Source organism: Oncorhynchus masou, chromosome 22 (genome assembly GCF_036934945.1).
Source record: "Oncorhynchus masou masou isolate Uvic2021 chromosome 22, UVic_Omas_1.1, whole genome shotgun sequence".
Classification (NCBI taxonomy): Eukaryota; Metazoa; Chordata; class Actinopteri; order Salmoniformes; family Salmonidae; genus Oncorhynchus; species Oncorhynchus masou.
The window spans coordinates 34,453,898-34,481,697 of record NC_088233.1 but is presented as its reverse complement, the minus strand read 5'-3'; the positions used below and the strand labels follow the sequence as shown (position 1 = coordinate 34,481,697).

General features: G+C 42.9%; 3 protein-coding genes across 3 annotated transcripts; all 3 read left to right on the top strand.

Annotated features, from left to right (window-relative positions):
* The first annotated feature begins 920 nt into the window (after positions 1–920).
* Positions 921–5,938, top strand: LOC135509376 (aspartate aminotransferase, mitochondrial). Its single transcript, XM_064929991.1, has 10 exons — positions 921–1,107; positions 2,149–2,305; positions 2,493–2,621; positions 2,726–2,785; positions 3,102–3,263; positions 3,394–3,498; positions 3,602–3,752; positions 3,868–4,033; positions 4,119–4,269; positions 4,422–5,938. Exons 1-10 carry the CDS (start codon positions 1,028–1,030, stop codon positions 4,542–4,544), a joined length of 1,284 nt encoding a protein of 427 aa, XP_064786063.1. The 5' UTR covers positions 921–1,027; the 3' UTR covers positions 4,545–5,938.
* Positions 5,939–8,881: 2,943 nt separating this feature from the next.
* si:dkey-12e7.4 (uncharacterized protein LOC558132 homolog) lies at positions 8,882–13,418 on the top strand. The gene is made up of 6 exons (XM_064928939.1): positions 8,882–9,793; positions 11,843–11,894; positions 11,986–12,173; positions 12,274–12,432; positions 12,547–12,657; positions 12,830–13,418. The coding sequence occupies exons 1-6, from the start codon at positions 9,578–9,580 to the stop codon at positions 12,941–12,943; spliced, it is 840 nt and encodes a 279-aa protein (XP_064785011.1). The 5' UTR covers positions 8,882–9,577; the 3' UTR covers positions 12,944–13,418.
* A 2,503-nt stretch (positions 13,419–15,921) lies between these two features.
* Positions 15,922–19,470, top strand: syt19 (synaptotagmin XIX). Its single transcript, XM_064929032.1, has 6 exons — positions 15,922–16,233; positions 16,417–16,496; positions 17,288–17,698; positions 17,781–17,900; positions 17,999–18,110; positions 18,206–19,470. Exons 1-6 carry the CDS (start codon positions 16,071–16,073, stop codon positions 18,511–18,513), a joined length of 1,194 nt encoding a protein of 397 aa, XP_064785104.1. The 5' UTR covers positions 15,922–16,070; the 3' UTR covers positions 18,514–19,470.
* The last annotated feature ends 8,330 nt before the right edge of the window (positions 19,471–27,800 follow it).

Sequence of the window (27,800 nt, the reverse complement as noted above, 5' to 3'; positions counted from 1 at the left end):
TGGCTAGAGCACACGTATAGCCTACATGGTGAGATTATTATGGACAAAAGAGATAGATGATTTGTATTTTTCAAAAAGCAGTCAAGCATCGATTATCATGCCACCAGAATAAGACCCTCAATATTTATTGTAAAGGAGCATCAAGCTCATCACCTTGCACTTTCACCACCTGTGAAGTTCATCATATTTTATTTCATCTGTAGCCTAATGGTGCTTTCAACAACTGGAAACTCTGAAAAAATGTTGGTTGAATCATGAACTCAGTAATCTTCAGGTCAGAAAGCCAGAGCTCTAGAAAGAGGCATGAGATCCCGCCATTGAATTCCGAGTTGGATGACCTTTCAAAACAAATTTACCTGTCAGAGTTTTTTTTTCTCGAGTTCCCAGTTGTTTTGAATGCGCTGAAGTTGGAAGTCAGAGATTATCCAGATCCAGGTTCACAATTCACAGTTGTTTTGAACATGGCATAATGCATGCTTTCCAGATGAGTCGTAGTCGGAGGACCACACAACATCACATGACTCCAAGTTTACTTTGATATGATGGTTATTATATAACTATTGGCACATAAAACATTTCCACCAACATTTTTTCGCATAATTAATATTACAGACACAAAAAGATCCCACATTATTTAGAATATTTTGTTTTGTCTCAAGTTTACCGAAGATGTTCTATTTCCATCAGGCCTGTCAATACATGTTTTATCTGACATGTACTTTATTCACATAAAAAGGTTCAATGGAATCCTGGATTGTATTAACCATACCAAACGTAGCATACAAAATATCCGTCTAATTTGAAGGTCCCGGATGTTGGTTTAATATATTACGTCCAGTCTATGAGACCAGTCTGCGCTGCGGACCATGTGGGGGTGCGTTTACTATATTACGTCTAGTCTATGAGACCAGTCTGCGCTGCGGAGCATGTGGGGGTGTGCGGGTTTTGACAGCTACTTCAACTAGCTAGTCCAGTGTGGGAGAACTCAGGAGACAACTTTCCGTGCGTGTCGTCTCGAATATCAGCAATGGCCCTGTTGAAATCTAGCAAGATCATTTCTACCGTCGGACTTCACCCTCCATTGGGTGTCCTCTCCATTCGTGCCAGGTAAATAATTTGTTCTTAGAGTAACGTTACTGCTTTATTGTTGTTTTATTGACTAGTCAGCTGGCCAGCTAGGCTGACAACAATAGACAACTAGTGCAGAGCTAGCAAGCATACTAGTTCTAGCTAGCTAGCAGACGACCCTTTGACTTTCCCCTCAAAAGGAGCAGGCTGCTGTAGCTGGCCAACTCAAGACATATGAACTGCTAGCATGTTAGCTAGCTAGCTAGCTAGTTTTCACAGCCATGTTCATGTAGTTATCATGTTAGTCTAACCATCTACCTTGCCAATGTTTTAGCGGATTTCATTATGCCTTGTGAGGCTGGTTGGCTATTTGCAACCTCACAACAAACCAAGGTTGTTCAGTGACTGGATAAATGTAAAGGTAACGATGTCAAGGTAACTAGGATCCAGTGATGTGTTTTAGCAGGTAAGTGGTTAGCTGATCGCCATACATGAAGTGTCAATACTTCATATTATTTCTTATGATTATAGTAGAGCTGGCAAAAGAGCAAGGACTTGGATGAGTTGAAACAGCCTTGTTAGCTTTCTACACACAGATGTATATGACTGTGCTAAAATCACAAAACGCTAGAAACTAGTTGGCTGGCCTTCCTAGCTAGTGATGTTCACCCTCCACATGACTGGTCAAGCATGTTTCATTACTGTACTGCTCGTGACTGGCTGTCCACTGAAAGATGCTAGCGAGGCCCATGAAATTACGTTTAATTGATGCAATAAATGTTGTAAGCCTATGGGCAGAAATATTGCAGGATTACTGAATGTCATCCGTGCAACATTAGTGGTTGGTTGTTGATTCTGCCACACAGACTATCCAGTTTGAGTATTTCTGTGTGTGGAAGCAGACTTCAGACTAATCAAATTGAGATTATTAGGGGATTACCACCACCTAATTTGGATTGAATCCTCCTTAGTGCAAAGGTATCAGACAACGTAATTGGGTGTAAATCGAGATGATGCAAGTCTGTGATTTACTGTCTATCTTCTACTGGATGTCTCAATCTCCCTCCCTGACTGTTTCAGCTCATGGTGGTCCGAGGTGCAGATGGGTCCCCCTGACCCCATCCTGGGGGTGTCGGAGGCCTACAAGCGGGACACCAACCCCAAGAAGATTAACCTGGGTGTAGGAGCATACCGTGATGACCAGGGCAAGCCATATGTCCTCAGCTGTGTTCGCAAGGTGTGTTCAATCACTGCTTAATGTTTATGATAACGAATCTCATCATATCCATCATAACATGAGAAACTCCCAACTTTCACAAGAGATTAGAAGTTCAGACATCAGCCTCGCTGTCTATAATCACCTTGACACTGAGAACAGACTTAACTAAACACCTTGGCTTGACTTTGACCCTGTGTATACTTAGGCTGAAGCTCAGATTGCTGCAAAGAAGCTGGACAAAGAATACCTGGCTATTGGCGGTCTGGGGGACTTTACCAAGGCATGCGCCAAGCTGGCTTTGGGAGACGACAATGAGGTTATCAAGAGTGGCAGGGTAAGTCGAGCCTTTCCTGGAACCTCAGACATCCTGATTCCACAGCACATATTTAGAAGCCTTATTTTTTTTTTTACAGTTTGTTGTTTATTCCCTGTTCACAGAACATCACTGTCCAAACTATTTCTGGAACTGGGTCTTTGAGAATCGGAGCCAACTTCCTGGTAAAAGCCCTGATCCTTTTGCCTTTTTACATATGGGTAGTTCCATGGTATCAGTGATGCTGAGACTCAGATTGTACACTTTAAAATGTATGTTAAGGAAAAACCAATGATTGTAAAGTTAAACAAACCATACAACTCTATGCACAAGGAATACTTGTAACAATTTCCACAGAAAATTGTACAAACAAATTTACTTGAAGAACATTGCAGATTGATCATTTGTGGGAACAGAATGACAGCGCAAACTTTGCATCGGCACAGGCTTATGAATGAACGTCTCTTTTCCCTACTTTCTTCATTCTTCCACCCGTCTCAGTCTCGTTTCCATACAGAAGCCAGGGACGTATACCTGCCCAAACCCTCCTGGGGGAACCATACACCTATCTTCAGAGACGCTGGGATGCAACTGAAGGCATACACTTACTATGACCCAAAGACCTGTGGCTTTGACTTCCAGGGAGCCCTGAATGACATCTCTGTAAGTCATGGCACAGAAGCCTAATCTCCCCCTGTCAATGTGTACAGAAAGTACAATAAACTACTAGATAATTGTATGTCTATGTATTATAGATCTTTTTTTTTAAGTGTTATTGTTTCCTCTTATTCAGAAAATCCCTGAGAAGAGTGTCATAATGCTTCATGCCTGTGCCCACAACCCCACAGGAGTGGACCCTCGGCCAGAGCAGTGGAAGGAGATCGCTGACCTCGTGAAGGTTAACACAGCTGAATATAAAGTTCTCGGTAGCCCTCTGACACCTCATTCGATCAGGCAACCAAAATATATAACACATTCTCTTATAATTTTCTTTATTCCAGAAAAGGAACCTCCTGGCATTCTTTGACATGGCCTACCAGGGCTTTGCCAGTGGTGATATTGACCGTGATGCCTGGGCTGTGCGTTATTTTATTGAGCAAGGCCACAACATTGTGCTTTCTCAGTCTTTTGCTAAGAACATGGGTCTCTATGGTGAGCAATGATAATCACTGGTCATGTTTGAGTATAATATTGGGGGGGGCCAAATTATTTTGTGTTTATTTAAGCTAAGCAACATACCTTGTGTGGTGGTGTGTTATGTCCTCAGGGGAGCGTGTTGGGGGCTTCACTGTTGTGTGTAAGGATGCTGAGGAGGCCAAGCGTGTGGAGTCCCAGCTGAAGATCCTCATCCGGCCCATCTACTCCAACCCTCCCATGAATGGGGCGCGCATTGCTGCCACCATCCTCAATACACCAGACCTGTACAAAGAGTGGTGAGTAACAGTCATCCAGTGTCGTGCTTCAATTGTCTCGCAGCAATAAATATGGGCCCAGTTGAGTCACGACTGTTCTTTCTAGGCTTGGGGAGGTGCATGGTATGGCCAACCGCATCATCACAATGAGGGAGCTACTGGTGGCCAACCTGAAGAAGGAGGGCTCCACTCGGAACTGGAAGCACGTCATTGACCAGATTGGCATGTTCTGCTTTACAGGGCTGAAGCCTGAACAGGTAGTGTAACTGTCTCTACACGGTCTTATACTATAGTATAGTATGTGATTTCCATCGGGTCACGTACTTGTAAAGGAGTCATCAAATGAAACATTGACTATACTATAAGTATCAGATGAGTCATGAGTATAACTGTATTTCAACTTGTGTAGGTGGAGCGTCTTACGAAGGAGTTCTCGGTCTACATGACAAAGGATGGGCGTATCTCCATGGCTGGTGTCACCTCTGGCAACGTGGGTTACCTTGCACAAGGTATCCATGCAGTGACCAAGTGAGATGGTCGACACACCGTAGTCACCATCAGGACAGAGGGGCGGTAGAGTCAGACAAGAAAAATACGTCCTTATGAAAATTAACTCTCTCCTCAGCTTTCCTTTAGGGAAATACTCAAGTAAAGATACCATAGGGTTATTTCTGTTGTCATTTTCTGTTGGCATTGTCTAGATATTGTATGTTGTACTATCTAACAAGGCTTCTAATTGTGGGTTCCCTGGGGGGGAAAAAATCAAGGAACGCTTGAATCTTTTTGATCCCCTCTCAGACATCAAAATATCTTATAGATCACACTTCCCAATGAAAGCACAAGTTTAGAATTATGTCTATATTGCAGCAAGTCCTCTGACTTAGTTTGAACACACCCAGTTTCTAAAAGAACTGTGCTCAACTGTTGGTTGTAACATGGACACCAAAGTAATAAGTATTAAGACAATTATTTCAGGTAATGCGTCTCTGAATTATTAATGATTATCTTACAAAGTTTCTTTCCAAAAGATATCAGGTGCTGAAAAACTTTTGTCAGTGGAACCTGCCTAGGTAATTCTAGTGGAGTCATGGCACTTGTTTTATGAGGGATGATATGTGCTGCATGGAGTCAACGATTGTGATTATCAACTGGCCACAATGTGTGCTAAGGATGTTATTCTGCTGTTGTAATTTATTGTAACAGATGACCATAAACTGCCACATCTCCCGCTAATGATGTACCATTTAATTGAACTATGTTTATCTATGGGCTGTACACAGTATACTGTCTGAACTGTTTTGACTCAATTTCAGGAGCATGAAGGGAGTTTTGCTACTTGCACATTGCCTTGTACACATGCCCCCTCGTGCTTCACCTTCATGGAAAGTCAAATGTAATGCACATTAAGATTGCCCTCTGACTTTGAGTGGTGTACATTTCTGATGGGCCATGGAAAGCAGAGTCCAGCCAACCTCCTAACACAGACTTGCCCTCAAGCCAACCACTGACTTATGGCTTTTACTTTGTGTTGTGAAAGATTACTGGTGGGTTCCACCTTGTAGATTATGGACTGCAGGGCCCCAAACATTCTAAAGCATGTCAGAAGTTTTACCCTTTCAGTCACCTGCTCTGTTGAGGTTGCAGATCTCTGGTCCCAGGAGTTGGAACTCCTTTCTTTTGGTGGAGGCATCTGCTTGTTCTAATTAGACACTGATTTTTAACTACTGGAATGGTCATCTTTTTCTGCCCAAAGTCACTATTCAAATTAATCTGATCTTCTTTTGAATGGTACTCAATTCTCTGAAATAATCTGATCATGATTGATGTGTACTATAATGTTCTGAGTTTCTCAGATTTGAGTCGGCTTCATTTCATTATTTATGTCTGACCAGTGTTTGTCACTAAAATAAAGATGGTTGCACAGTTTGTAAATGTCAGTTTCTTAGTTTTGAGCAATGACTCAAGCACTAAAAATGTCAACTGTATTATTAAAAAGATTAAGGCAGCAGGGAAAGGATAAAGTGCAAAAAATTGTTTTAATTCAAGAAAGGCCTACAACTTACCGACATACGGACACTCTCCTCTTCAGTGCTTGCAGAGCACTGGAAATGTTAGGTAGAAATACCTTGAGTAGGGTTGCAAAGGCAGGTTATTTTACTGGTAACTTTAAAAGTTTACTAGTAAACTACCAGCATTTTATGAAATGTATCATGAGATCTAGTGGCCTTTTTGGATAGTTCATATTATCATTATCTCTGGCCCACTGTGGCCAATAGATAACTCTAGTGCCCAAAAGCTTATTTAATAATGGGCAGCGCCATTGAGGACTTTAACCATTTTGAAGTAGTAAACTGGATGGGACTTCCTATGCGTTAAGGCTCACATAATTCCATACAGATCAGCAAATGAATTATACTCATGAGGAAACATTCTATGACTGCAGGTGGCAGTAAATCGGGCAAATTTCGCTTTATACCTGTTCAGACACTAGATGGCAGTGTGCACCCTTTCAGTTTGTTTGCCAACTCAGAAGTTGTAGAAGAAGAAAATATACTACTTAAAAATGGAGGGCTCAATGGCGCCGACACAGACAGAAGGAAAAACACCGATGCTATAAAGCTGAAGCATCCATTTAAAATGTTTTGTCATTTTTTTCTGTTTAGGGGTGCAAGGTAAAACAGAGGAGGCATTACGTTACGGAAATATGCAAATACTTGCTACAACACGCCAATGGGATCTCACTAGCTCGTGCTTGGCTTTGCCAACCTCCTTGCTGGTTCTGCCGACCGACTATACTTAATTTGCTCCCAGTGTAAACGATAGATGAACAATCTTGGGTTAGTTATACATATCTTCAGCGCTGCGCAGATGCCATAATGGGACAGACACAATGATGCTTTGTCTATCTAAGTCTACGGTGTGGCATTGTTATAGATCAAATCATTAAATAAGATGATTTAAAAATAGGATTGGCCAAGCTGTAAAGGGTTTCAGCATGACATGACCCCTTATATTTTTCCACACTTGTATTTATATATATCTTGTCTTTGTTGTAAATGTTGTGGTGCTAAACGAAGCAGTTGTGAAAAAGTCAATAGTTGAAGAGGTGCAGAATTTAAAAAAATAATAGTACAAAAAATGCTGACATACAAACTCGTCCTCAATGATGCAGTGCTCAATATCAATTTTAGTAAATAAAACATCCAGAATAGGACCTTTAATTTAAAATAATACGGAATCAATACTAGGTCTGATTTTTTTTAATCACACAAGAAATAAAACACAAGAATATACACTATGTACAAGGTCAGTACCAGTACCATATCAATGTGCAGGGATATAGTGGTAGTTGAGGTAAATATGTACTTGTAGGAGGGGTAAAAGTGACTGGGCAGCAGAATATATACAAATAATAAATAGTAGCAGCAGAGTAAGTGGTGAATGTGTGTGAGTGTGCATAGACTCAGTGCAGATAGTTTGTGGGTGGGCAGCCAATGATTAGCTACTCAGTCTTATTGCTTGGAGATAGTAGCGGTCTCGGAACTCTAGAAACCAATTTGAAATCAAATGAAATAATATTTGTCACATGTGCTGAATACCTAGACCTTACAGTGAAATGCTTACTTACAAGCCCCTAACCAACAATGCTGTTTAAAAAATATGAATAAGAATAAGAAATAAAAGTAACAAGTAGTTAAAGCAGTCAAATCAGAATAGCGAGACTATATACAGGGGGTACAGAGTTGATGTGTGGGGGCACCGGTTAGTTGAGGTAATATGTACATGTGAGTAGAGTTATTAAAGTGACTATGCATAGATAATAACAGAGAGTAGCAGCGGTGTAAAAGGGCGGGGGGGCAATGCAAATAGTCTGAGTAGCCATTTGATAAGATGTTCAGGAGTCTTATGGTTCGTGGTTAAAAGCTGTTTAGAAGCCTCTTGGACCTAGACTTGGCACTCCGGTACCGCTTGCCGTGTGGTAGCAGAGAGAACAGTCTATGACTAGGGTGTCTGGAAAAAAAAGAAGTAGAGCCTTCCTCTGACACCGCCTGGTATAGAGGTCCTGGATGACAGAAAGCTTGGCCCCAGTGATGTACTGGGCCGTACGCACTACCTTCTGTAGTGACTTGAAGTCGGAGGCTGAGAAGTTGCCATATCAGGCAGTGATGCAATCAGTCAGGATGCTCTCAGTGGTGCATCAGTAGAATCTTTTGAGGATCTGAGGACCCATGCCAAATATTTTCAGTCTCCTGTGGGGGAATAGGTTTTTTCATGCCCTCTTCATGACTGTCTTGGTGTGCTTGGACCATGTTAGTTTGTTGGTGATGTGGACACCAAGGAAATTGAAGTCCTCAACCTGCACCGCTACAGCCCCGTCGATTAGAATGGGGGCGTACTCTGTCCTCCTTTTCCTGCAGTCCACAATCATCTCCTTTGTCTTGATCGCGTTGGGAGAGAGGTTGTTGTCCTGGCACCACACGGCCAGGTCTCTGACCTCCTCCCTATAGACTGTCTCATCATTGTCGGTGATCAGTTGTGTCATCAGCAAATTTAATGATGTTGTTGGAGTGGTGCCTGGCCGTGCAGTCATGAGTGAACAGGGAGTACAGGAGGGGACTGAGCACGCACCCCTGAGGGGCCCCTGTGTTGAGGATCAGCGTGGTGGATGTGTTGTTACCTACCCTTCACACCTGGCGGCGGCCCGTCAGGAAGTCCAAGATCCAGTTGCAGAGGGAGGTGTTTAGTCCCAGGGTCCTTAGCTTATTGATGAGCTTTGAGGGCACTATGGTGTGGAACGCTGAGCTGCAGTCAATGAATATCATTCTCACATAGGTGTTCCTTGTGTCCAGGTGGGAAAGGGTAGTGTGGAGTGCCATAGAGATTGCATCATCTGTGGATCTTTTGGGGCGGTATGCAAATTGGAGTGGGTCTAAGGTTTCTGGGATAATGGTGTTGATGTTAGCCATGGCCAGCCTTTCAAAGCACTTTATGGTTACAGACGTGAGTGCTAAGGGTCGGAGAGTCATTTAGGCAGGTTACCTTAGTGTTCTTGGGCACAGGGACTAGGGTGGTCTGCTTAAAACATGTTGGTATTACAGATTTGGACAGGGAGAGGTTGAAAATGTCAGTGAAGACACTTGCCAGTTGGTCAGTGCATGCTCGCAGTACACGTCCTGGTAATTCGTCTGGCCCTGCGGCCTTGTGAATGTTGACCTGTTTAAAGGTCTTACTCACATCAGCTGCGGAGAGTGTGATCACACAGTCAAAACTGGAAGCTAGCTGTTATTGGCACAGAGGTTTGAAACTCTCTTTCTTATTGGTCTTTTAACTAATTTGATGTCACCAGGCAAGCCGAAACTCCATCCCACCAAAACAGACTGAAATTTCAGGAGGTCTTTTCAAACAGCTCTTACACTAAAAGTATATTATCATCATTTTGACAATTTCACAGTTCTAGTCCAACCTCATCGTGTGTAAATATATAAAACACGGGAAATTACGTGTATAACTGCACTGGGCCTTTAAATCATGTGACTAGGCTAAGCCACTTTAGTAAGTCATGGTATGATTACTCACTACATTAGATACGAAGAAATAGCCCACAACAAATCCACATTTCTTATAATAACCATGAGTAGTGCTTTTAAAAATTGCCGAACGGTAATGGTGACAGGAGCCAGCCGAGGCCTCGGTCTGCGAGTTGTGGAAAGTCTGGTGGCAGGGAGCTCTGATCCGGACAAGATTATTATTGCCACCGCCAGAAACCCGAGCGGGGCCCAGGTAAATAAACACATTCGGAAATGTTATACGTCTTGTTTTGAGCGTATCCTAGGCTACAGTATTGTAACGGCCATGGGTTGGGTGTATAAGCGCGGAAATCGACTCTGCTGTTTTATTACATTGGTATCACAGGTGACCAGACCTTACATCCACGACAGTGCGTGTGCTTGGCCGGTGAGCGCGTTCCTGTAAAATGTAGAGTCGCAAGCTAGCGCGAGGACGCGCTCTATAAAAGGAGGGAGTAATGTAACGTCCCTGGGTTTATAAGCGCGGAAATCGACTTTACCGCACGAAAATGCTTTTGCGGCACAGTCGATAGCGCGATGGACTTCGGACTGGAGGTTCGAGGGTTCTGCCTGTTTCATTACAGTATTCTTTATTGGGGTTGGTGGATGGTGGATGTTTTTTTATTTTTTTTATTTCTATTTCACCTTTATTTAACCAGGTAGGCTAGTTGAGAACAAGTTCTCATTTGCAACTGCGACCTGGCCAAGATAAAGCAAAGCAGTTCGACACATACAACAACACAGAGTTACACATGGAATAAACAAACATACAATCAATAATACAGTAGAAAAATCTATATACAGCATGTGAAAATGAGGTGGGTTAAGGGAGGTAAGGCAATAAATAGGCCATGGTGGCGAAGTAATACAATATAGCAATTAAACACTGGAATGGTAGGATGTGCAGAAGATGAATGTGCAAGTAGAGATACTGGGGTGCAAAGGAGTAAGATAAATAAATAAATACAGTATGGGGATGTGGTAGATTGGATGGGCTGTTTACAGATGAGCTATGTACAGGTACAGTGATCTGTTAGCCTTTCTGACAGCTGGTGCTTAAAGCTAGTGAGGGAGATAAGAGTCTCCAGCTTCAGAGATTTTTGCAGTTCGTTCCAGTCATTGGCAGCAGAGAACTGGAAGGAGAGGATGCCAAAGGAAGAATTGGCTTTGGGGGTGACTAGTGAGATATACCTGCTGGAGCCGTGCTACTGATGGGTGTTGCTATGGTGACCAGTGAGCTGAGATAAGGTGGGGCTTTACCTAGCAAAGACTTGTAGATGACCTGGAGCCAGTGGGTTTGGCAACGAATATTAAGTGAGGGCGAGCCAACGAGCTCATACAGGTCGCAGTGGTGGGTAGTATAAGGGGCTTTGGTGACAAAACGGATGGCACTGTGATAGACTGCATCCAATTTGTTGAGTAGAGTGTTGGAGGCTATTTTGTAAATTACATCCCCGAAGTTGAGGATCGGTAGGATGGTCAGTTTTATGAGGGTATGTCATGTAACGTAAGGTCTATCATATAGGTCATTTGCATATTCTCAATATTTGTAGGCTAACATTTCCTCATACCTTCTCAAACAGACAAATTTTGTATTTGTACAATATGTTACAAATTTACCAAATGTATGATCTGTTACAAATTCCAATTTGTTGTGCCTAATGTTAGCTATGCTAGGGGTTAGGGGTTATGGTTAGGCTTAAAGTCATGCGAACGTCTTGCAACCCAAAGGTTGCGTGTTCGAATCTTATCACGGACTACTTTTGCATTTTAGCTAACTACTTACTACTTTGTATCTACTTTGGATCTACTCAGCATGTTAGCTAACCCTTCCCCTAAGCCTTTGACTTAACTCCTAACCATAACCTTAACCCCTAACCTCGAGCCTAGCCAACGTTAGCCACCTAGCTAGGGTTAAGGTTAAAGTGTTAAGGTTAGGGAAGGGTTAACTAACATACTAAGTACGGTTAGAGGGGAATGGTTAGCTAACATGCTAAGTAGTTGCAAAGTAGCTAAAGTGGTCTGTGATGAGATTCAAACAAGCAAACTTTGGATTGCTAGACAATCTTATACACCCTACCCATCCACCCTTCTGTGTTTTTCCTTAAGTAACCTTCTGTCTTATGTAACCATACCAAACGTAACATATCATACTAATTTGAGTGTCCCGGATGTACTATTTTATGTCTGGTCTATATCACTGGTGAATGCCGATCTGTCATGTGCAATGTAGTTGTGTGAAGTAATTCTCTGTGTTTTGCAGGAACTCCAGAAACTAGCTGAAAAACATCCAAATATCCATATAATAACACTTGGTAAGAATAATGACATGAATAACTTTTGTATGGATGATGTAATGCTATAAAACATCATATTGTTTTCTTACTGACTTTGCCTCCTCTCCAGATGTTGTCAGTCAGGAGAGCATAGAGAAAGCTGCACAAGACGTTGACCTGCTTGTTCAGGAGCTGGGCCTCAATTGTCTAATCAACAATGCTGGAATCAATGTTGTTGCCAATTTTGAGACAGTCACGGCTGAGAAGATGTTGGAGAACTTCCGCACCAACTCTGTGGCCCCCCTTATGATCACTAAGGTTTCATTTGTTCATTTTTATCTTTACACAAACAAAAATACATGATAGTCCACCCGCATGAGAGAAATAGAAATGTTCTCACATTCTGTATCTCTGCCAGGCTCTCCTACCCCTGCTTAAGAGGGCAGCTGCCAAAGGCACGGGCATGGGCATCCATAGAGCTGCGGTCATCAACATGACTTCCTTGTTAGGGTCAGTCGAGCTCAACTGGGGTGACCGGGCCAAGAACTTCAAGTGGTATCCTTACAGAACATCCAAGGTATGTGTATCATTGGTCATTTGACAACCTGATAAATGTGGACAGGTGTCGAGCAGATATAAGCCAGACTAACATAAGTGACATGTCTGACAACAAGTTGTTCTGTATTGACAGAGTGCTCTGAACATGGTGACCCGATGCATGGCAGTGGATCTGGAGGCTGATAGCATCCTGTGCATGGGCCTCCACCCTGGCTGGGTACGCACTGACATGGGCGGACCAGAGGTAGGCCTCTATTCTCTTCTCAACAGAGAGAACATAATGCACACTGCATCACAATATCTGTCCCTACATCCGTACTTGTTTATTTTAGTAATAGCCCCATGAGAATAAATAGCCATTTTTTTAGGGAATCATTGAAAATGAATCATCTTTAGAATTTCCCCTTTGCCTCCAGGCACCTTTGAGTCCAGAGGAGAGCATATCTTCTGTGTTGTCAGTAATTGGTGGATTGACCGAAAAGGATCATGGGTCATTTCTACACTACACCGGGGAGCCACTACCCTGGTGATTGGAATATCACCATGAATGATTTTATAAGTTGTTGGTTTGCACATGTTTATGCTTTGACTATGCAAAGTTGAATGTACTACCTAGATAGCAGTTTTGCATGAAAAAAATGCATCGTGTAATGTTCCATATGACATTCAGATTTATTTGCTGTAACACTGACACTGTATGCCTAGCCTATGTTATTAAAACGAGGCAAGTTTAATTGTTCTGTAGGCCTATGTGACACAGGTTGAAGTGTCGAGGAAGCAAATAGTGGACAGTCTTTTGTTTGTCTTTGAAGGAATTTGTTCTTTCAGCTTAGGATAAGAGTATTTGAAGAGTATTATGAAGATTATTTATTTGTGTCTTTAGAAATATAGTAACATACAGTATCCTGGAAAATAACATTTATCCTCTGTTATTTCCCCTATGACGCTTAGTAGGAGTTTGTCTGATGTTAGCTGAAATAAAAGTTATGCACACAGGTGTTGAAAAATGAGGAACAAGGAAGTGGGTGGATATTTTAAAAACCTTCTCTTCCAAATGTTAGGAATACTTTTGCTTTGCTCTAGTTATCTCAGAGAGCTGCATGTCTCTGCACAAAACAAACACTATTAAGACATTTTCAATTCAGAGGTCAATTGTATATGATCACTTAAACATCCAAACACTACTAGATGACTGCTGAAACAATTCATCCCAGTTTTATGTGCATAATATCTTATTCATCTGGTGGCTATTTGGGTACTACATGTGATAAACCTCACCTAGCAGTTGCTTTGCAAATCGTGCTGGTGGAACAATGAGCCAGAGAGGAATAGCTTCAAATGTCAAGGCTGCTTTTGGTGGAAGTGAATAAGACAAGCCAGTCTTGGACTGTCATTAGAAACTAATCAGACCTTTTTAACCAGGTGGTGGATAGTCAGGTGCTGTAATGATCAGTGAGTCAGTCCGCCAGAGAACGAATGTATGGTAATGTAAACACACAAATGACAGTGAATGGAGGAGAGGGACAGACAGACTGTGTCATAAGGTATTCATTATTATTTCACAAATATCACATTCCGTTTAGTCTTTTATAATTGTAAATCTCACAGATTGTGTTTGCCAGAGTGTGTCACTGTATTTCTATCTGGCAATTGTAACGAATGGACAGAATACAGTGAATAAGGAATAAGGATATGGGTGACTTCATTGTTATACACTTGTAAATAATGTGTAATAACATGGTATTGGGGAGCCACTTGCTTTGAAATATATCTTTAGCTTACTTCTCTAATATATACTGAACAAAAATATAAATACAACATGCAGCAATTTCAAAGAAGTTACTGAGTTACAGTTCATATAAAGCAGTCAATTGAGATACATTCATTAGGCCCTAATCTATGCCGTTCACACGATTGGGCAGGAGTGCAGCCATGGGCCCACCCACTCGGCAGCCTGGCCCAGCCAATCAGAAATAGTTTTCCCCCCCACCCCCCCTCGGATGATTCCTGCCAGTGAGGAAGCCTGATGAGGAGGTCCTGGACTGACGTGGTTACACGTGGTCTGCAGTTGTGAAGCCGGTTGGACATAATGCCACATTTTCTAAAACAACGGCAGCTTATGGCAGAGAAATGAACATTAAATTATCTGGCAACAGCTTTGGTGGACATTCCTGCAGTCAGCATGCCAATTACACGCCCCCTCAAAATTTGAGGAATCTGTGGCATTGTGTTGTGTGACTAAACTGCACATTTTAACCTCTTGAAACTCCCCATCCCGGATCCGGGATCGTGACTAAAGCCTCAGGCTCATTAGCATAACGCAACGTTAACGATTTCTGAAAATCGCAAATAAAATGAAAATAATGCGTCTGCTCTCAAGCTTAGCCTTTTCTTAACAACACTGTCATCTCAGATTTTCAAAATATGCTTTTGAACCATAGAAATTGAAACATGGCAAACGTTGTTTGGAATCAATCCTCAAGGTGTTTTTTCACATATCTCTTCATTGATATATCGTTTGTGGAAGCTTGCATTCTTCTCTAAATTCCATGGAAAAATACTTGCAGCTGACTTTTGCGCACCAATTTCGGCGCAGGACACCGGGCGGACACCTGGTAAATGTGGTCTCTTATGGTCAATCTTCCAATGATATGCCTACAAATACGTCACAATGCTGCAGACACCTTGGGGAAACGACAGAAAGGGCAGACTTACTCCTCTCGCATTCACAGCCATATAAGGAGACAATGGAAAACAGAGCCTCAAAAATCCTGCTCATTTCCTGGATGCCGTCTCATCTTGGTTTTGCCTGAAGCTCACGTTCTAGGGCACGCACAGAAAATATCTTGGTAGTTCTGGACACGTCAGAGTGTTTTCTTTCGAAAGCTATCAATTATATGCATAGTCGAGCATCTTTTTGTGACAAAATATCTTGTTTAAAACGGGAACGTTTTTCATCCAAAAATGAAATAGCGCCCCCATAGCATCAAGAGGTTAAAGTGGCTTTTTATTGTCCCCAGCACAAGGTGGGGGATATTCCACACCTGTCAGGTGGATGGATTATCTTGGCAAAGGAGAATTTCTCACTAACAGGGATGTGAACAAATTTGTGCAGCAAATTTAAGATAAATAAGCTTTTTGTGCTGTATGGAAAATGTAGGGGATTTTTCTTTTCAGCTCATGAATTATGGGACCAACACGCGTTTATATTTTTGTTCAGTGTAATTTTCTTGGTTATGAAGGAGTTGTTATACAGCAACACTAACTAAAGAATGTTGTCTCGCTATAGCAGGGAGGGCCACATTTTCTGAGCAAAATAAATAAATAAATTGTATTTTTTTTAAATCGGCCTGCAGCTGAATCTAATTGATGATCCCTGCTCTATAAGGTTAAATGTCCATTAATAATATGAACGACAGATGGGAGACAAGGACGATGTTCAAGTAACAATGTTTTCCATAGGTGAGATTTTAGTTTCATTTCCAGGAGACTAGCCGAAAGGTTGTTACTGGTTCCTACCGAAGTCGTTTAACCAATTGAGAATTGCACTCATTTTGCATATAGGATACGAGAGTGAATATATGATTTGAATAGAGCATTAGAAGTGTTGAAATTATATGGAGTCCTGCTATACAGGACTTCACATGGCTGAGAGACATGAATTTCCTTGCCACCACGGACCTGTCCATTGGGGACCTACGTATGCCCTTCACTGAAGAGGTCAAGTACTGTATCCTGGGAATCTCTGCAGCCCTCTTCCTGATTGCTCTGAGCATTCTGGTGTGGCAATTATACCGCTCATATGCTCCAAGGAAACCTCGTAAGTTAACTAAAGCTAATCTAAGTTATCAGTTGGCTTTTTGTCAAACCATATAGGTCAAACACCAATATACAGTAGAATTAGATCGAGTAAAAATTGAAGTACTGAACATTCTGTACAGCAAACTCCTACATTTTTGGGATAAGACTTTGGATCATGCTGCTATATTTCTATTCACTGCAGTTGATGAGTCATCTTCATCTGATGGCAAGCCAGCAAAGACTGGAGTCTTCCACACAGAAACCCAGAGGCCTAATTTTAAGGTAAGAGCTCTCTATTACTTGTAACCATTAATTCATTTCTCACAAAGAACACTCTCCATTTAATTTGTCTACATTGCTATCACTGTCACATTGAGGAACAAGCTTCTTCTAATATCTTTCCACCCATGTTGTTCTTGGATTTCATTTATCTGTTACTTTACCAGGTAAGTTGACTGAGAAGACATTCTCATTTGCAGCAACAACCTTGGGAAGAGTTACAGGGGTGAGGGATGAATGAGCCAATTGTAAACTGGGGATTATTAGGTGAACGTGATGGTCAGATTGGGAATTTAGCCAGGACACCAGGGTTAACAACCCTACTCTTACAATAAGTGCCATGGAATCTTTACTGACCTCAGAGAGTCTGGACACCCATTTAATGTCTCATCTGAAAGACAGCACCCTACACAGGGATTTTTTTTTAGACCAGAGGAAAGAGTGCCTCTTACTGGCCTTCCAACACCACTTCCAGCAGCATCTGGTCTCCCATCCAGGAACTGACCAGGACCAACCCTGCTTAGCTTCAGAAGCAAGCCAGCAGTGGTATGCAGGGTGGTATGCTGCTGGTGAAGTTTTCTCTCAATGTTGCCTACCATAGTCAGTTTTCACACATTGTAATATACAGTGAGAGTTAGAGTTCACAGACTAGGGTTAGTCATGTGAATTAGATTGGGACTGTAGCGTTTTTGTCAAATAACCCTACAGCACCAAATTAATTCAATGCATTTACATCTCAAAAACTCACTCTTAAACACACTGAAACAGATATTAGGACCATATCTGTTCCCCAGGTGGAGAAGCTCCATGAAGAGGCGCGGAGGTTGAGAAATTGCCTGTCCATGGGCAGCCATGTGGAGTTGCTCAGCCTGGAGGACCAGCAGGAAGAGGTGGTGGTGCAGGGCTCCCTGCGCTTTTCCCTCTACTATGACCAGCTGCAGTCCAGACTGGTGGTCACCCTTCTGGAAGCCTGGGGTCTGCCGGTGAGGGACTTAAGTCGCAGTGTGGACCCCTTTGTGAGGGTCCGGCTGCTATGGGCCGTGCAGGAGAAGGAGAAAGAGGAGCAGTCCTCTCCTTCGCTGCAGTGTGTGCTCCATGAGTGGCAGTCCCATATGGTCAAGGACAGCAGCAGCCCAACGTTTGGGGACCAGTTCTCCTGCTCTCTGGAGGAGGAGGATGTCCCTCACATCACCATCAGGTTTGAGGTACAGAACTGAAGAGAATTATTTGAATTACAATGACAAGCTAATTAGATCAGATTACAACATATTTTTCTCTTTTCCGCAGGTTAAAGACTTTGATAAATTCTCCAGGCATAGGATCCTGGGAGAGGTCAGAGTTCATCTGTGCGATATGGAAATCTCATACCCTCTTGAAGTCATCAAGGACCTACAGGCACCACAGAAGGTGGGTGATACAGTCTACCTGGATCTATGTGTAAAAAATTATATCAATCCCGTCTGTGTACTGTCTTGACTTCAGTAATACATTATTATAATTTCCAGGACCTGGTTGGAGAGGTGCTTCTCTTTATGAAGTATCTCCCCACCCTCCAGAGGCTAGAGGTTGGTCTGCTGAAAATCAGGGCACCACCTCAACCAAGTAAAAAAAATCAAGGTAAATGCCACTTTTCTTGTGTGATAAACAAATTATTGAGCTGAAGTTGCATACAGTTGCATTGTAGATGAAGGTTCTGTTGACTCTGTTCACAGCACTGTATGGCAAGATCAGTGTCCTCTGCAACCAGTTCAAGCTGCGGCACCAGAAGTCCACTGTTAAGACCTGGAGGGAAGTGACCGTCTTCAACGAAGTCATGATGTTCACACTGCCAGACCCACAGATCAGGGAGTGCTGCATTGTGGTCTCTGTGTACGAGATCCCTGCAGCCAAGAAGTCATCCAAACGCCTGGTTGGCCAGGTCACCTTTGGAAAGGGAAAGAGCTCAGAGGATGAACACTGGAGTTTGATGATGCGATCAATTCGTCAGCCAATCGCAAAGTGGCATCAGCTCTTAATCTGAGGCGAGCCAGGCCAGTCTACCTACTTCGACTATGTTCTTGTGATGCACAGCATATTGGAAATGTTTGAAGGATCAGCATTACAGGGGATTTACACTGACATTTAGTTTTTCAAGCTATTTCTCACAACTGATATCACCTATCTATGAAATATAGACTACTATATTGAAATTGTGTGGATAAATAATACATTCCAGCTGCTCACCTGATATGAGCAGAGCCTGATCACCTGTGAATAATAGAAGTATTACCAGTATTTAATGTTGCGCTGCACCCCCCCCCCCCCCTTTAGGAACACTAGAGGGCACTCTTACTCAGTAGTTCATTTCTTGAAGAAATCTATAGGCAAAGAGGTTGAGTAAAAACATTCACATATTTGTACAATCTCGGCTCTGAAGTCAGACTCCCACGAGCAGTTTAGGCACTTTCGAGGTACTTCAATTTCTTCTAGAAAATTGGTGCAGACAGTGGCGTCATGCCCATAGGGGGCATTTTGTTTTTTAAGATGTTAAATTAATTTCTAAACTAAATTTCAAGCCCACATTTGATCATAATTATTTATAAAAAGATCTGTCAGCTGTATTTTGTGGAGGGAACACACTGACTGGACCAGGCAAAGAATAGCCCCCATCCCCCATTCTCCCTGGTAAGTGGTTCCTTCCAAGGTGCACGGAGCAAAAAGATGCCTAGGCAGGATGCTAGATAGTGCATGCAGTATCATCAGTGGAGGGGAGACTCACTGGGCATAGACGTCAATTCAACGTCTATTCCACGTTGATTCAATGTTATTTCATTGAAATGACATTGAAACAACGTTGAATCCCCCAGTGTGTGCCCAGTGGAGAGAGAGTAGAGTGACACACACAGCGTTTGATTTGATTTTATCTGCCGGTGATGGGCAGGAAGTATGTTTGTAAATTAATTTGATCAAGCTATGAAACCTATGCTTCTTACGGAGCCTTCATGATGAATAAATAAAACCAAACTGTTTTGTTTCTCTGTAATACGAGCCCCCTAACAATTTGATGAAGTTGGCTTTAGATATCCAGCTAGATAGGTTCCCAATCTCCCAACCTCATAACTAGCTACCAAGCAATTTCAAGCTATCAATCAAGTTAGAGTAGCTTGTCTAACTATCTTAGTTAAGATAAACGATGCAGAAAGATTTTTTTTTTTTACATTAGAATTAGGCATGTTTGACGTGTTAGAAAAATGCAAAATTCTCAGGTGTTTGAAAAACGCAAGAACAGAAGAATTGTCTGAGTTCAGACCGCAACCCCAAAACATGTGCTTCCCCAATCACAAAATGAAACTACAAAATCTCTCCCAACACTGTGAGCTGTTGATGTGAGATTAGTGGTCAACTTGCATCTCACCCTCTCAAGGCCATTCCCAGGCGGTGCCCACCCCTTTTCCAGGCCAATGTGCTGTTAGCTCTTGCAAGCTGCCACCCCCAACCTACTACCTCCTAATGTGAACAAGCAGAGGCCTGAGAAAATAAACTTAGAGACCTTGAGATGGAAGGGACATTCAGCCGTGCCTTTAGAGGGGCTGCAGTCTACAGGCAATTACTGTCCAGTGTCCACACTCCTAATGATGTACAGCTCTCAGGGGTAATGCAGGTCAGTGACCTGCCACAGTGGGAGGATTCTGTCCATTCTACTAAGGGTTTTGCACAGCACAATATGCACACAGCCATAAGGCTTTTTAAAACCTCTTAAATGTAACTAAATGTAATTGTAAGTGTAATCTACGTAATCCCCAAAAGTAATTATTTATCATGAGAGGGACATAAACAATAACTAAACAATAACTAGTAATGCTGCATACTCCAAGAAAGGTTAAAATTATTTTTTAGAAATTGCTGAGATTTTGTAGATGTCTGTCATTATTATCATAGGTACACTTCAACTGTGAGAGACGGAATCTAAAACAAAAATCCAGAAAATGACGTTTTTATTTTTTAGTAATTAATTTGCATTTTATTGCAGGACATAAGTATTTGATACATCAGAAAATCAGAACTTAATATTTGGTACAGAAACCTTTATTTGCAATTACAGAGATCATACATTTCCTGTAGTTCTTGACCAGGTTTGCACACACTACAGCAGGGATTTTGGCCCAATCCTCCATACAGACCTTCTCCAGATTTCGGGGCTGTCGCTGGGCAATATGGACTTTCAGCTCCCTCCAAAGATGTTCTATTGGGTTCAGGTCTGGAGACTGGCTAGGCCACTCCAGGACCATGAGATGCTTCTTACGGAGCCACTCCTTAGTTGCCCTGGCTGTGTGTTTCGGGTCGTTGTCATGCTGGAAGACCCAGCCACGACCCATCTTCAACGCTCTTACTGAGGGAAGGAGGTTGTTGGCCAAGATCTCGCGATACATGGCCCCATCCATCCTCCCCTCAATACGGTGCAGTTGTCCTGTCCCCTTTGCAGAAAAGCATCCCCAAAGAATGATGTTTCCACCTCCATGCTTCACGGTTGGGATGGGGTTCTTGGGGTTGTACTCCTCCTTCTACTTCCTCCAAACACGGCGAGTGGAGTTTAGACCAAAAAGCTCTATTTTTGTCTCATCAGACCACTTGACCTTCTCCCATTCCTCCTCTGGATCATCCAGATGGTAATTGGCAAACTTCAGACGGGCCTGGACATGCGCTGGCTTCAGCAGGGGGGACCTTGCGTGCGCTGCAGGATTTTAATCCATGGCGGCGTAGTGTGTTACTAATGGTTTTCTTTGAGACTGTGGTCCCAGCTCTCTTCAGGTCATTGACCAGGTCCTGCTGTGTAGTTCACGAGGTGAGATCTTGCATGGAGCCCCAGACCGAGGGTGATTGACCGTCATCTTGAACTTCTTCCATTTTCTAATAATTGCACCAACAGTTGTTGCCTTCTCACCAAGCTGCTTGCCTATTGTCCCGTAGCCCATCCCAGCCTTGTGGAGGTCTACAATTTAACCCTGATGTCCTTACACAGCTCTCTGGTCTTGGCCATTGTGGAGCGGTTCGAGTCTGTTTGATTGAGTGTGTGGACAGGTGTCTTTTATACAGGTAACTAGTTCAAACAGGTGCAGTTGATACAGGTAATGAGTGGAGAACAGGATGGCTTCTTAAAGAAAAACTAACAGGTATGTGAGACGCAAAATTCTTACTGGTTGGTAGGTGATAAATCATGCAAGAAAATGCTAATTAATTACTTAAAAATCATACAATGTGATTTTCTGGATTTTTGTTTTAGATTCCGTCTCTCGCAGTTGAAGTTTACCTATGATAAAAATTACAGACCTCTACATGCTTTGTAAGTTGGAAAACCTGCAAAATCGGCAGTGTATCAAATACTTGTTCTCCCCACTGTACATGTACAAATTACCTTGACTAAATTGTACCCCCGCACATTGACTCGGTACTGGTACCCCGTATATATAGCCTCTGTATTGTTAATTTAGTGTGTTACTTTTTATTTAATTTTTTACTTTAGTTTGTTTAGTAAATATTTTCTTAACTCTATTTCTTGAACTGCATTGTTGGTTAAGCGCTTGTAAGTAAGCATTTCACCGTAAGGTCTACACTACACCTGTTGTATTCGTCACATGTGACAAATACAATTGGATTTGATTTGATTTGTATATATAATGTTTTATATGATGTATTTCCTATTCAACAAAACTTTTAGGAATAGGAGCGGCAGAGTAGGTATGGTTGCCTAGTGGTTAGAGCGTTGGACTAGTAACCGGAAGGTTGCAAGTTCAATCACCTGAGCTGACAAGATACAAATCTGTCGTTCTGCCCCTGAACAAGGCAGTTAACCCACTCTTCCTAGGCTGTCATTGAAAATAAGAATTTGTTCTTAACTGACTTGCCTAGTCAAAGGTAAAATTAATAAGGCTTGAAAAGACTTACATTTTGTATAAATCAAATAATACAACTATAAGATTTCACCTTCCTTATAACTGTAGAACACATATTTGAATTTTTAGTGTTAGAGAAAATGTGCATATTTTCTAAAGGTCTCTCTTGATCAAAATGTCTGCCCCCATCTCTGTGAATGTCTCACAGAGCTCTAGCTTCCTGAACTCATTTGTCTATGACAAACAGAAAGTGTTATTTGCTTTAAATCTATGAATTATTTTTAGATTAGCCTACTAGCTATAAATCAATCTCTGAATGTGCTTCACCAACAAAACCACTCTCTCCTACTGCTGATTCCAAACATATGTGTTATTCATCTCATCTTCTGGTGTCAGATTTCACATCCTGCTTCATTCAGTCAGTAGAGACACTCCTGTGTCCATTGGAATAAGGGCTACTGCTCTATGCAAGCCATTTCAATCAACGGTGTCCACAGATTGGTCGGAACTGTTACCAGAACCATGCAGGTCCCCTAAACAGGGGACTTTAAATCAAATAGGTTTTATGTGGACCTGCAGCTCCACATTTCATAGTTCCCTTCTCTAGGAACAATGAAAAGTTACTCTCATTATAATGTTGATTGATTCAGACTGTGCAGCGATACAGAATATCTGTCTCAAAATAGTAAACATAATTATGTTATGTCATTGTCATCAGCTGCTCTGCCATTTTGTTAATTGCTCCGCGTGAAATTAGAAGTAAATATTTAGTCACTGCTGTTAACCGCTTTCCTCGTTGGATTGCCAACACTGTGAATACAGTTGAAGACTTCGCTTCACCTGTGGCCTCCTCTTTCATGTTCAATAGAAATGTATTTTTTCTTTATACTGAACAAAAATATAAACTCTCATGTTTCATGAGCTGAAATAAAATATCCCAGCAATGTTCCATACACACAAAAAATATATTTCTCACAAATTCTGTGCACAAATTTCATCAGGAAGCTGATTAAACAGCATGATCATTACACATGTTGTACTGTTACACACCTTGTACTGGGGACAATAAAAGGACACTCTATAATGTGTAGTTTTGTCACACAACACAATGCCACAGATGTCTCAAGTTTTGAGGGAGCACGCATTTGGCATGTTAATGCTAATTTCTCTACCATAAGCTTCCTCCAATGTCGTTTTAGAGAATTTGGCACTATGTCCAACCAAATTTGGCAGTACCTCCAACCGGCCTCACAACCGCCCAAGACCTCAACATCCAGCTTCTTCACCTGCGGGATCGTCTGAGACCAGTCACCCAGACAGTTGATCAAATCAAATCAAATGTTATTTGTAACATGTGCCAAATACAATAGGTATTTTACCGTAAAAAATAACAATAACGAGGCTATATACAGGGGGTCATGTATTGAGTCAATGTGCGGGGTAAAGGTTAGTTGAGGTAATTGAGGTAATATGTATGTGTAGGCTGGGGTAAAGTGACTATGCATAGATAATAAACAGTGAATAGCAGCAGTGTAAAAAAAGGGGGTCAATATGCAAATATAACATTTGATTAATGTTCAGCAGTCTTATGGCTTGGGGGTACGTTAAGAAGCCTTTTGGAACTAGACTTGGCGCTCCGGTACCGCTTGTCGTTCGGTAGCAAAGAGAACAGTCTATGACTTGGGTGGCAGTAATCTTTGATGATTTTTTGGGCCTTCCTCTGACACTGCCTGGTATAGAGGTCCAGAATGGCAGGGAGCTCAGCCACAGTGATGTACTGGGCCGTACGCACCCTCTGTAGCACCTTGCGGCCGGATGCAGAGCAGTTGCCATACCAAGACGTGATGGCAACCAGTCAGGTTGGATACTCTCGATAGCGCAGCTGTAGAACTTTTTGAGGATCTGAGGACCCATGTCAAATATTTTCGGTCTCCGAAAGGCATTGTCGTGCCCTCTTCACGACTGCCTTGGTACGTTTGGACCATGATAGTTTGTTGGTGATGTGGACACCAAGAAACTTCAATCTCTTGGCCGACTCCACTATAGCCCTGTCGGTGTGAATGGGGGCGTGCTCAGCCCTCCTTTTCCAGTAGTCCATGATCAGCTCATTTGTCTTGCTCACGTTGAGCCAGAGGATGTTGTCCTAGCACCACACTGCCAGGTCTCTGACATCCTCCCTATAGGCTGTCTCATTGTTATCGGTGATCAGGCCTATCACCGTCATGTCATCTGCAAACTTAATGACGGTGTTGGAGTTGTGCGTGGACACGCAGTCGTGGGTGAACAGGGAGTACAGAGGGACAAAGCATGAACCCCTGAAAGGCCCTCGTATTGAGAATCAGCGTGGCAGATGTGTTGTTGGCTACATTTACCACCTGGGGACAGCCCATCAGGAAGTCTCGGATCCAGTTGCAGAGGGAGGTGTTTAGTCCCAGGGTCCTTAGCTTAGTGATGAGCTTTGAGGGCACTATGGTGTTGAACGCTGAGCTGTAGTCAAAGAACAGCATTCTCGCGTAGGTGTTTTGTCCAGGTGGGAAAGGGCAGTGTGGAGTGCAATAGAGATTGCGTCATCTGTGGATCTGTTGGGGTGGTATGCAAATTGTAGGGTTTCTGCGAAGATGGTGTTGGTGTGAGCCATAACCAGCCTTTCAAAGCACTTCATGGCTACAGACATGAGTGCTATGGGGCGATAGTCATTTAGGCAGTTTATCTTGCCGTTTTTGGGCACAGGGACATGTAGGTATTACAGACTCAGCCAGGAAGAGGTTGAAAATGTCAGTGAAGACTCTTGCCAGTTGGTCAGCACATGCTCTGAAAACGCATCCTGGTAATCTGTCTGGCCCTGCTGCCTTGTGAATGACCTTTTTTAAATGGTCTTACTCACATCGGCTGCGGAGAGCGTGATCACACCATTGTCTGGAACAGCTGGTGCTCTCATGCATGGTTCAGTGTTGCTTGCCTCAAAGCGAGCATTGAAGGCATTTATCTCATCTGGGGGGCTCACGTCACTTGGCAACTCGCGGATGGGTTTCCCTTTGTAATCCATAATAGTTGTCAGATCCGGTGTAGTAGGATTTAGTCTTAGTCCTGTGTTGACACATTCATTGCCTGTTTGATGGTTCATCGAAGGGCATAGCGGGATTTCTTATAAGCGTCCGGATTAGTGTCCCACTCCATGAATGCAACAGCTCTAGCCTTTAGCTCAGTGCGGATGTTGCCTGTAATCCTTGGCTTCTAGTTGGGATATGTAAGTACGGTCACTGTGGGGACTGGGTCAATGCACATATTGATGAAGCCGGTGACTGATGTGATATACTCCTCAATGCCATTGTATGAATTTCAGAACGTATTCTAGTCTGTGCTAGCAAAACAGTCCTGTAGCTTAGCATCCGTGTAATCTAACCACTTCTGTATTGAGCGAGTCACTGGTACTTCCTGCTTGAGTTTTTGCTTGTAAACAGGAATCAGGAGGATAGCATTATGGTCAGATTTGCCAAATTGAGGGCGAGCTTTCCACGCATCTCTGTGTGTGGAGTAAAGGCGGTGTAACGACGTTCTTCTGTTGAAGGAGGAGCGGACCAAAATGCAGCGTGGTGGTTACTCATGTTTATTAATGAAAATAGACTAGACATGAAATAACTGAATGTACAAAACAACAGACGGAACGTGAAAAAACTATACAGCTTATCTGGTGAACATAAACACAGAGACAGGAACAATCACCCATGAAACACTCAAAGAATATGGCTGCCTAAATATGGTTCCCAATCAGAGACAATGAAAATCACCTGACTCTGATTGAGAACCGCCTCAGGCAGCCATAGACTATGCTAGACACCCCACAAAACCCCAAGACAAAAACACACCACAACAACCCATGTCACACCATGGCCTGACCAAATAAATGAAGATAAACATAATATATTTCGACCAGGGCGTGACAGGCGGTCTAGAGTTTTTTTTCTCTCTGGTTGCACATGGGACATGCTGGTTGAAAAGAGGTAAAACGGACTTAAGTTTTCCTGCATTAAAGTCCCCGGCCACTAGGAACGCCACTTCTGGTTGATCATTTCCTTGTTTGCTTATGGCCTCATCGAGTTTGGTCTTCGTACCTGCATCGGTTTGTTGTGGTAAATAAACAGCTATTAAAATTATTTGTTTGCACGTTATATTATTTGCACGTTCGCCAATCGGACGGATGGTAAAGGTGAATTATCCACTCCCCAACAAGTTCTCACCAAGCATACAGATTTTTGGCCCCTGTATCTGCATCTCCTCTTCATGCGAATGACGGGGATTTGTGCCTGGTCTGGGAGGAGATGTAAATCTTTCACCTTCGATTCATTAAAGAAAAATCTTTGTCCAGTCCGAGTTGAGTAAGCACTGTTCTGATGTCCAGAAGTTATTTTCGGTCATAAGAGGCGGTGGCAGAAACTGTTATGTACTTGAGTGAAGACCCAAAAGCGGTTTTAACAGAAACAGAGTTCTTTTAATGAAAAAACAGGAATGGCATAGATCCTCTTCCGACGTTGTCAATGGCACAATAGAATACCCGCAGAGAGGGTGACAAATGAAACATAAAGTCCCTCTGATGAATAGCTGGGTAGCGGCGACAGGCTGCAGGTCGCTCTGGGTCGGTGCGGGTCACAGAGGAACGGTGGTAGCTGATCACACGTAGCATATGATGAACTGGACACGGTGCAAACAAAAGATAGTTAGTAGAGTGCAGGATGCACCTGCCAGGCAGACTCCGACAGGATAGGACTAGGAGGAAGCAAACGAGACGATAGCTTGCTTCTGGCATGAGAAACACAAACGAGAATCTGACACCGAAAGTAGCAGGAACAGAGAGAGAAATAGAGACCTAATCAGAGGGAAAAAAGGGAACAGGTGGGGAAAGGGTGAATGAGCTAGTTAGGGGAGATGAGGAACAGCTGGAGAAGGAGAGAAAGAGAAGGTAACCCAATAAGACCAGCAGAGAGAGACAGAGTGAAGAGAAAGGACAGGAACAGACATAATAAGACATGACAGTACCCCCCCCCACTCACCGAGCGCCTCCTGGCGCACTCGAGGAGGAAACCTGGCGGCAACGGAGGAAATCATCGATCAGCGAACGGTCCAGCACGTCCCGAGAGGGAACCCAACTCCTCTCCTCAGGACCGTACCCCTCCCAATCCACTAGGTACTGATGACCACGGCCCCGAGGACGCATGTCCAAAATCTTACGAACCCTGTAGATAGGTGCGCCCTCGACAAGGATGGGGGGAGGGACGAGCGGGGGCGCGAAGAACGGGCTTAACACAGGAGACATGGAAGACCGGGTGAACGCGACGAAGATATCGCGGGAGAAGAAGTCGCACTGCGACAGGATTAATGACTTGAGAAATACGGAACGGACCAATGAACCGCGGGGTCAACTTGCGAGAAGCTGTCTTAA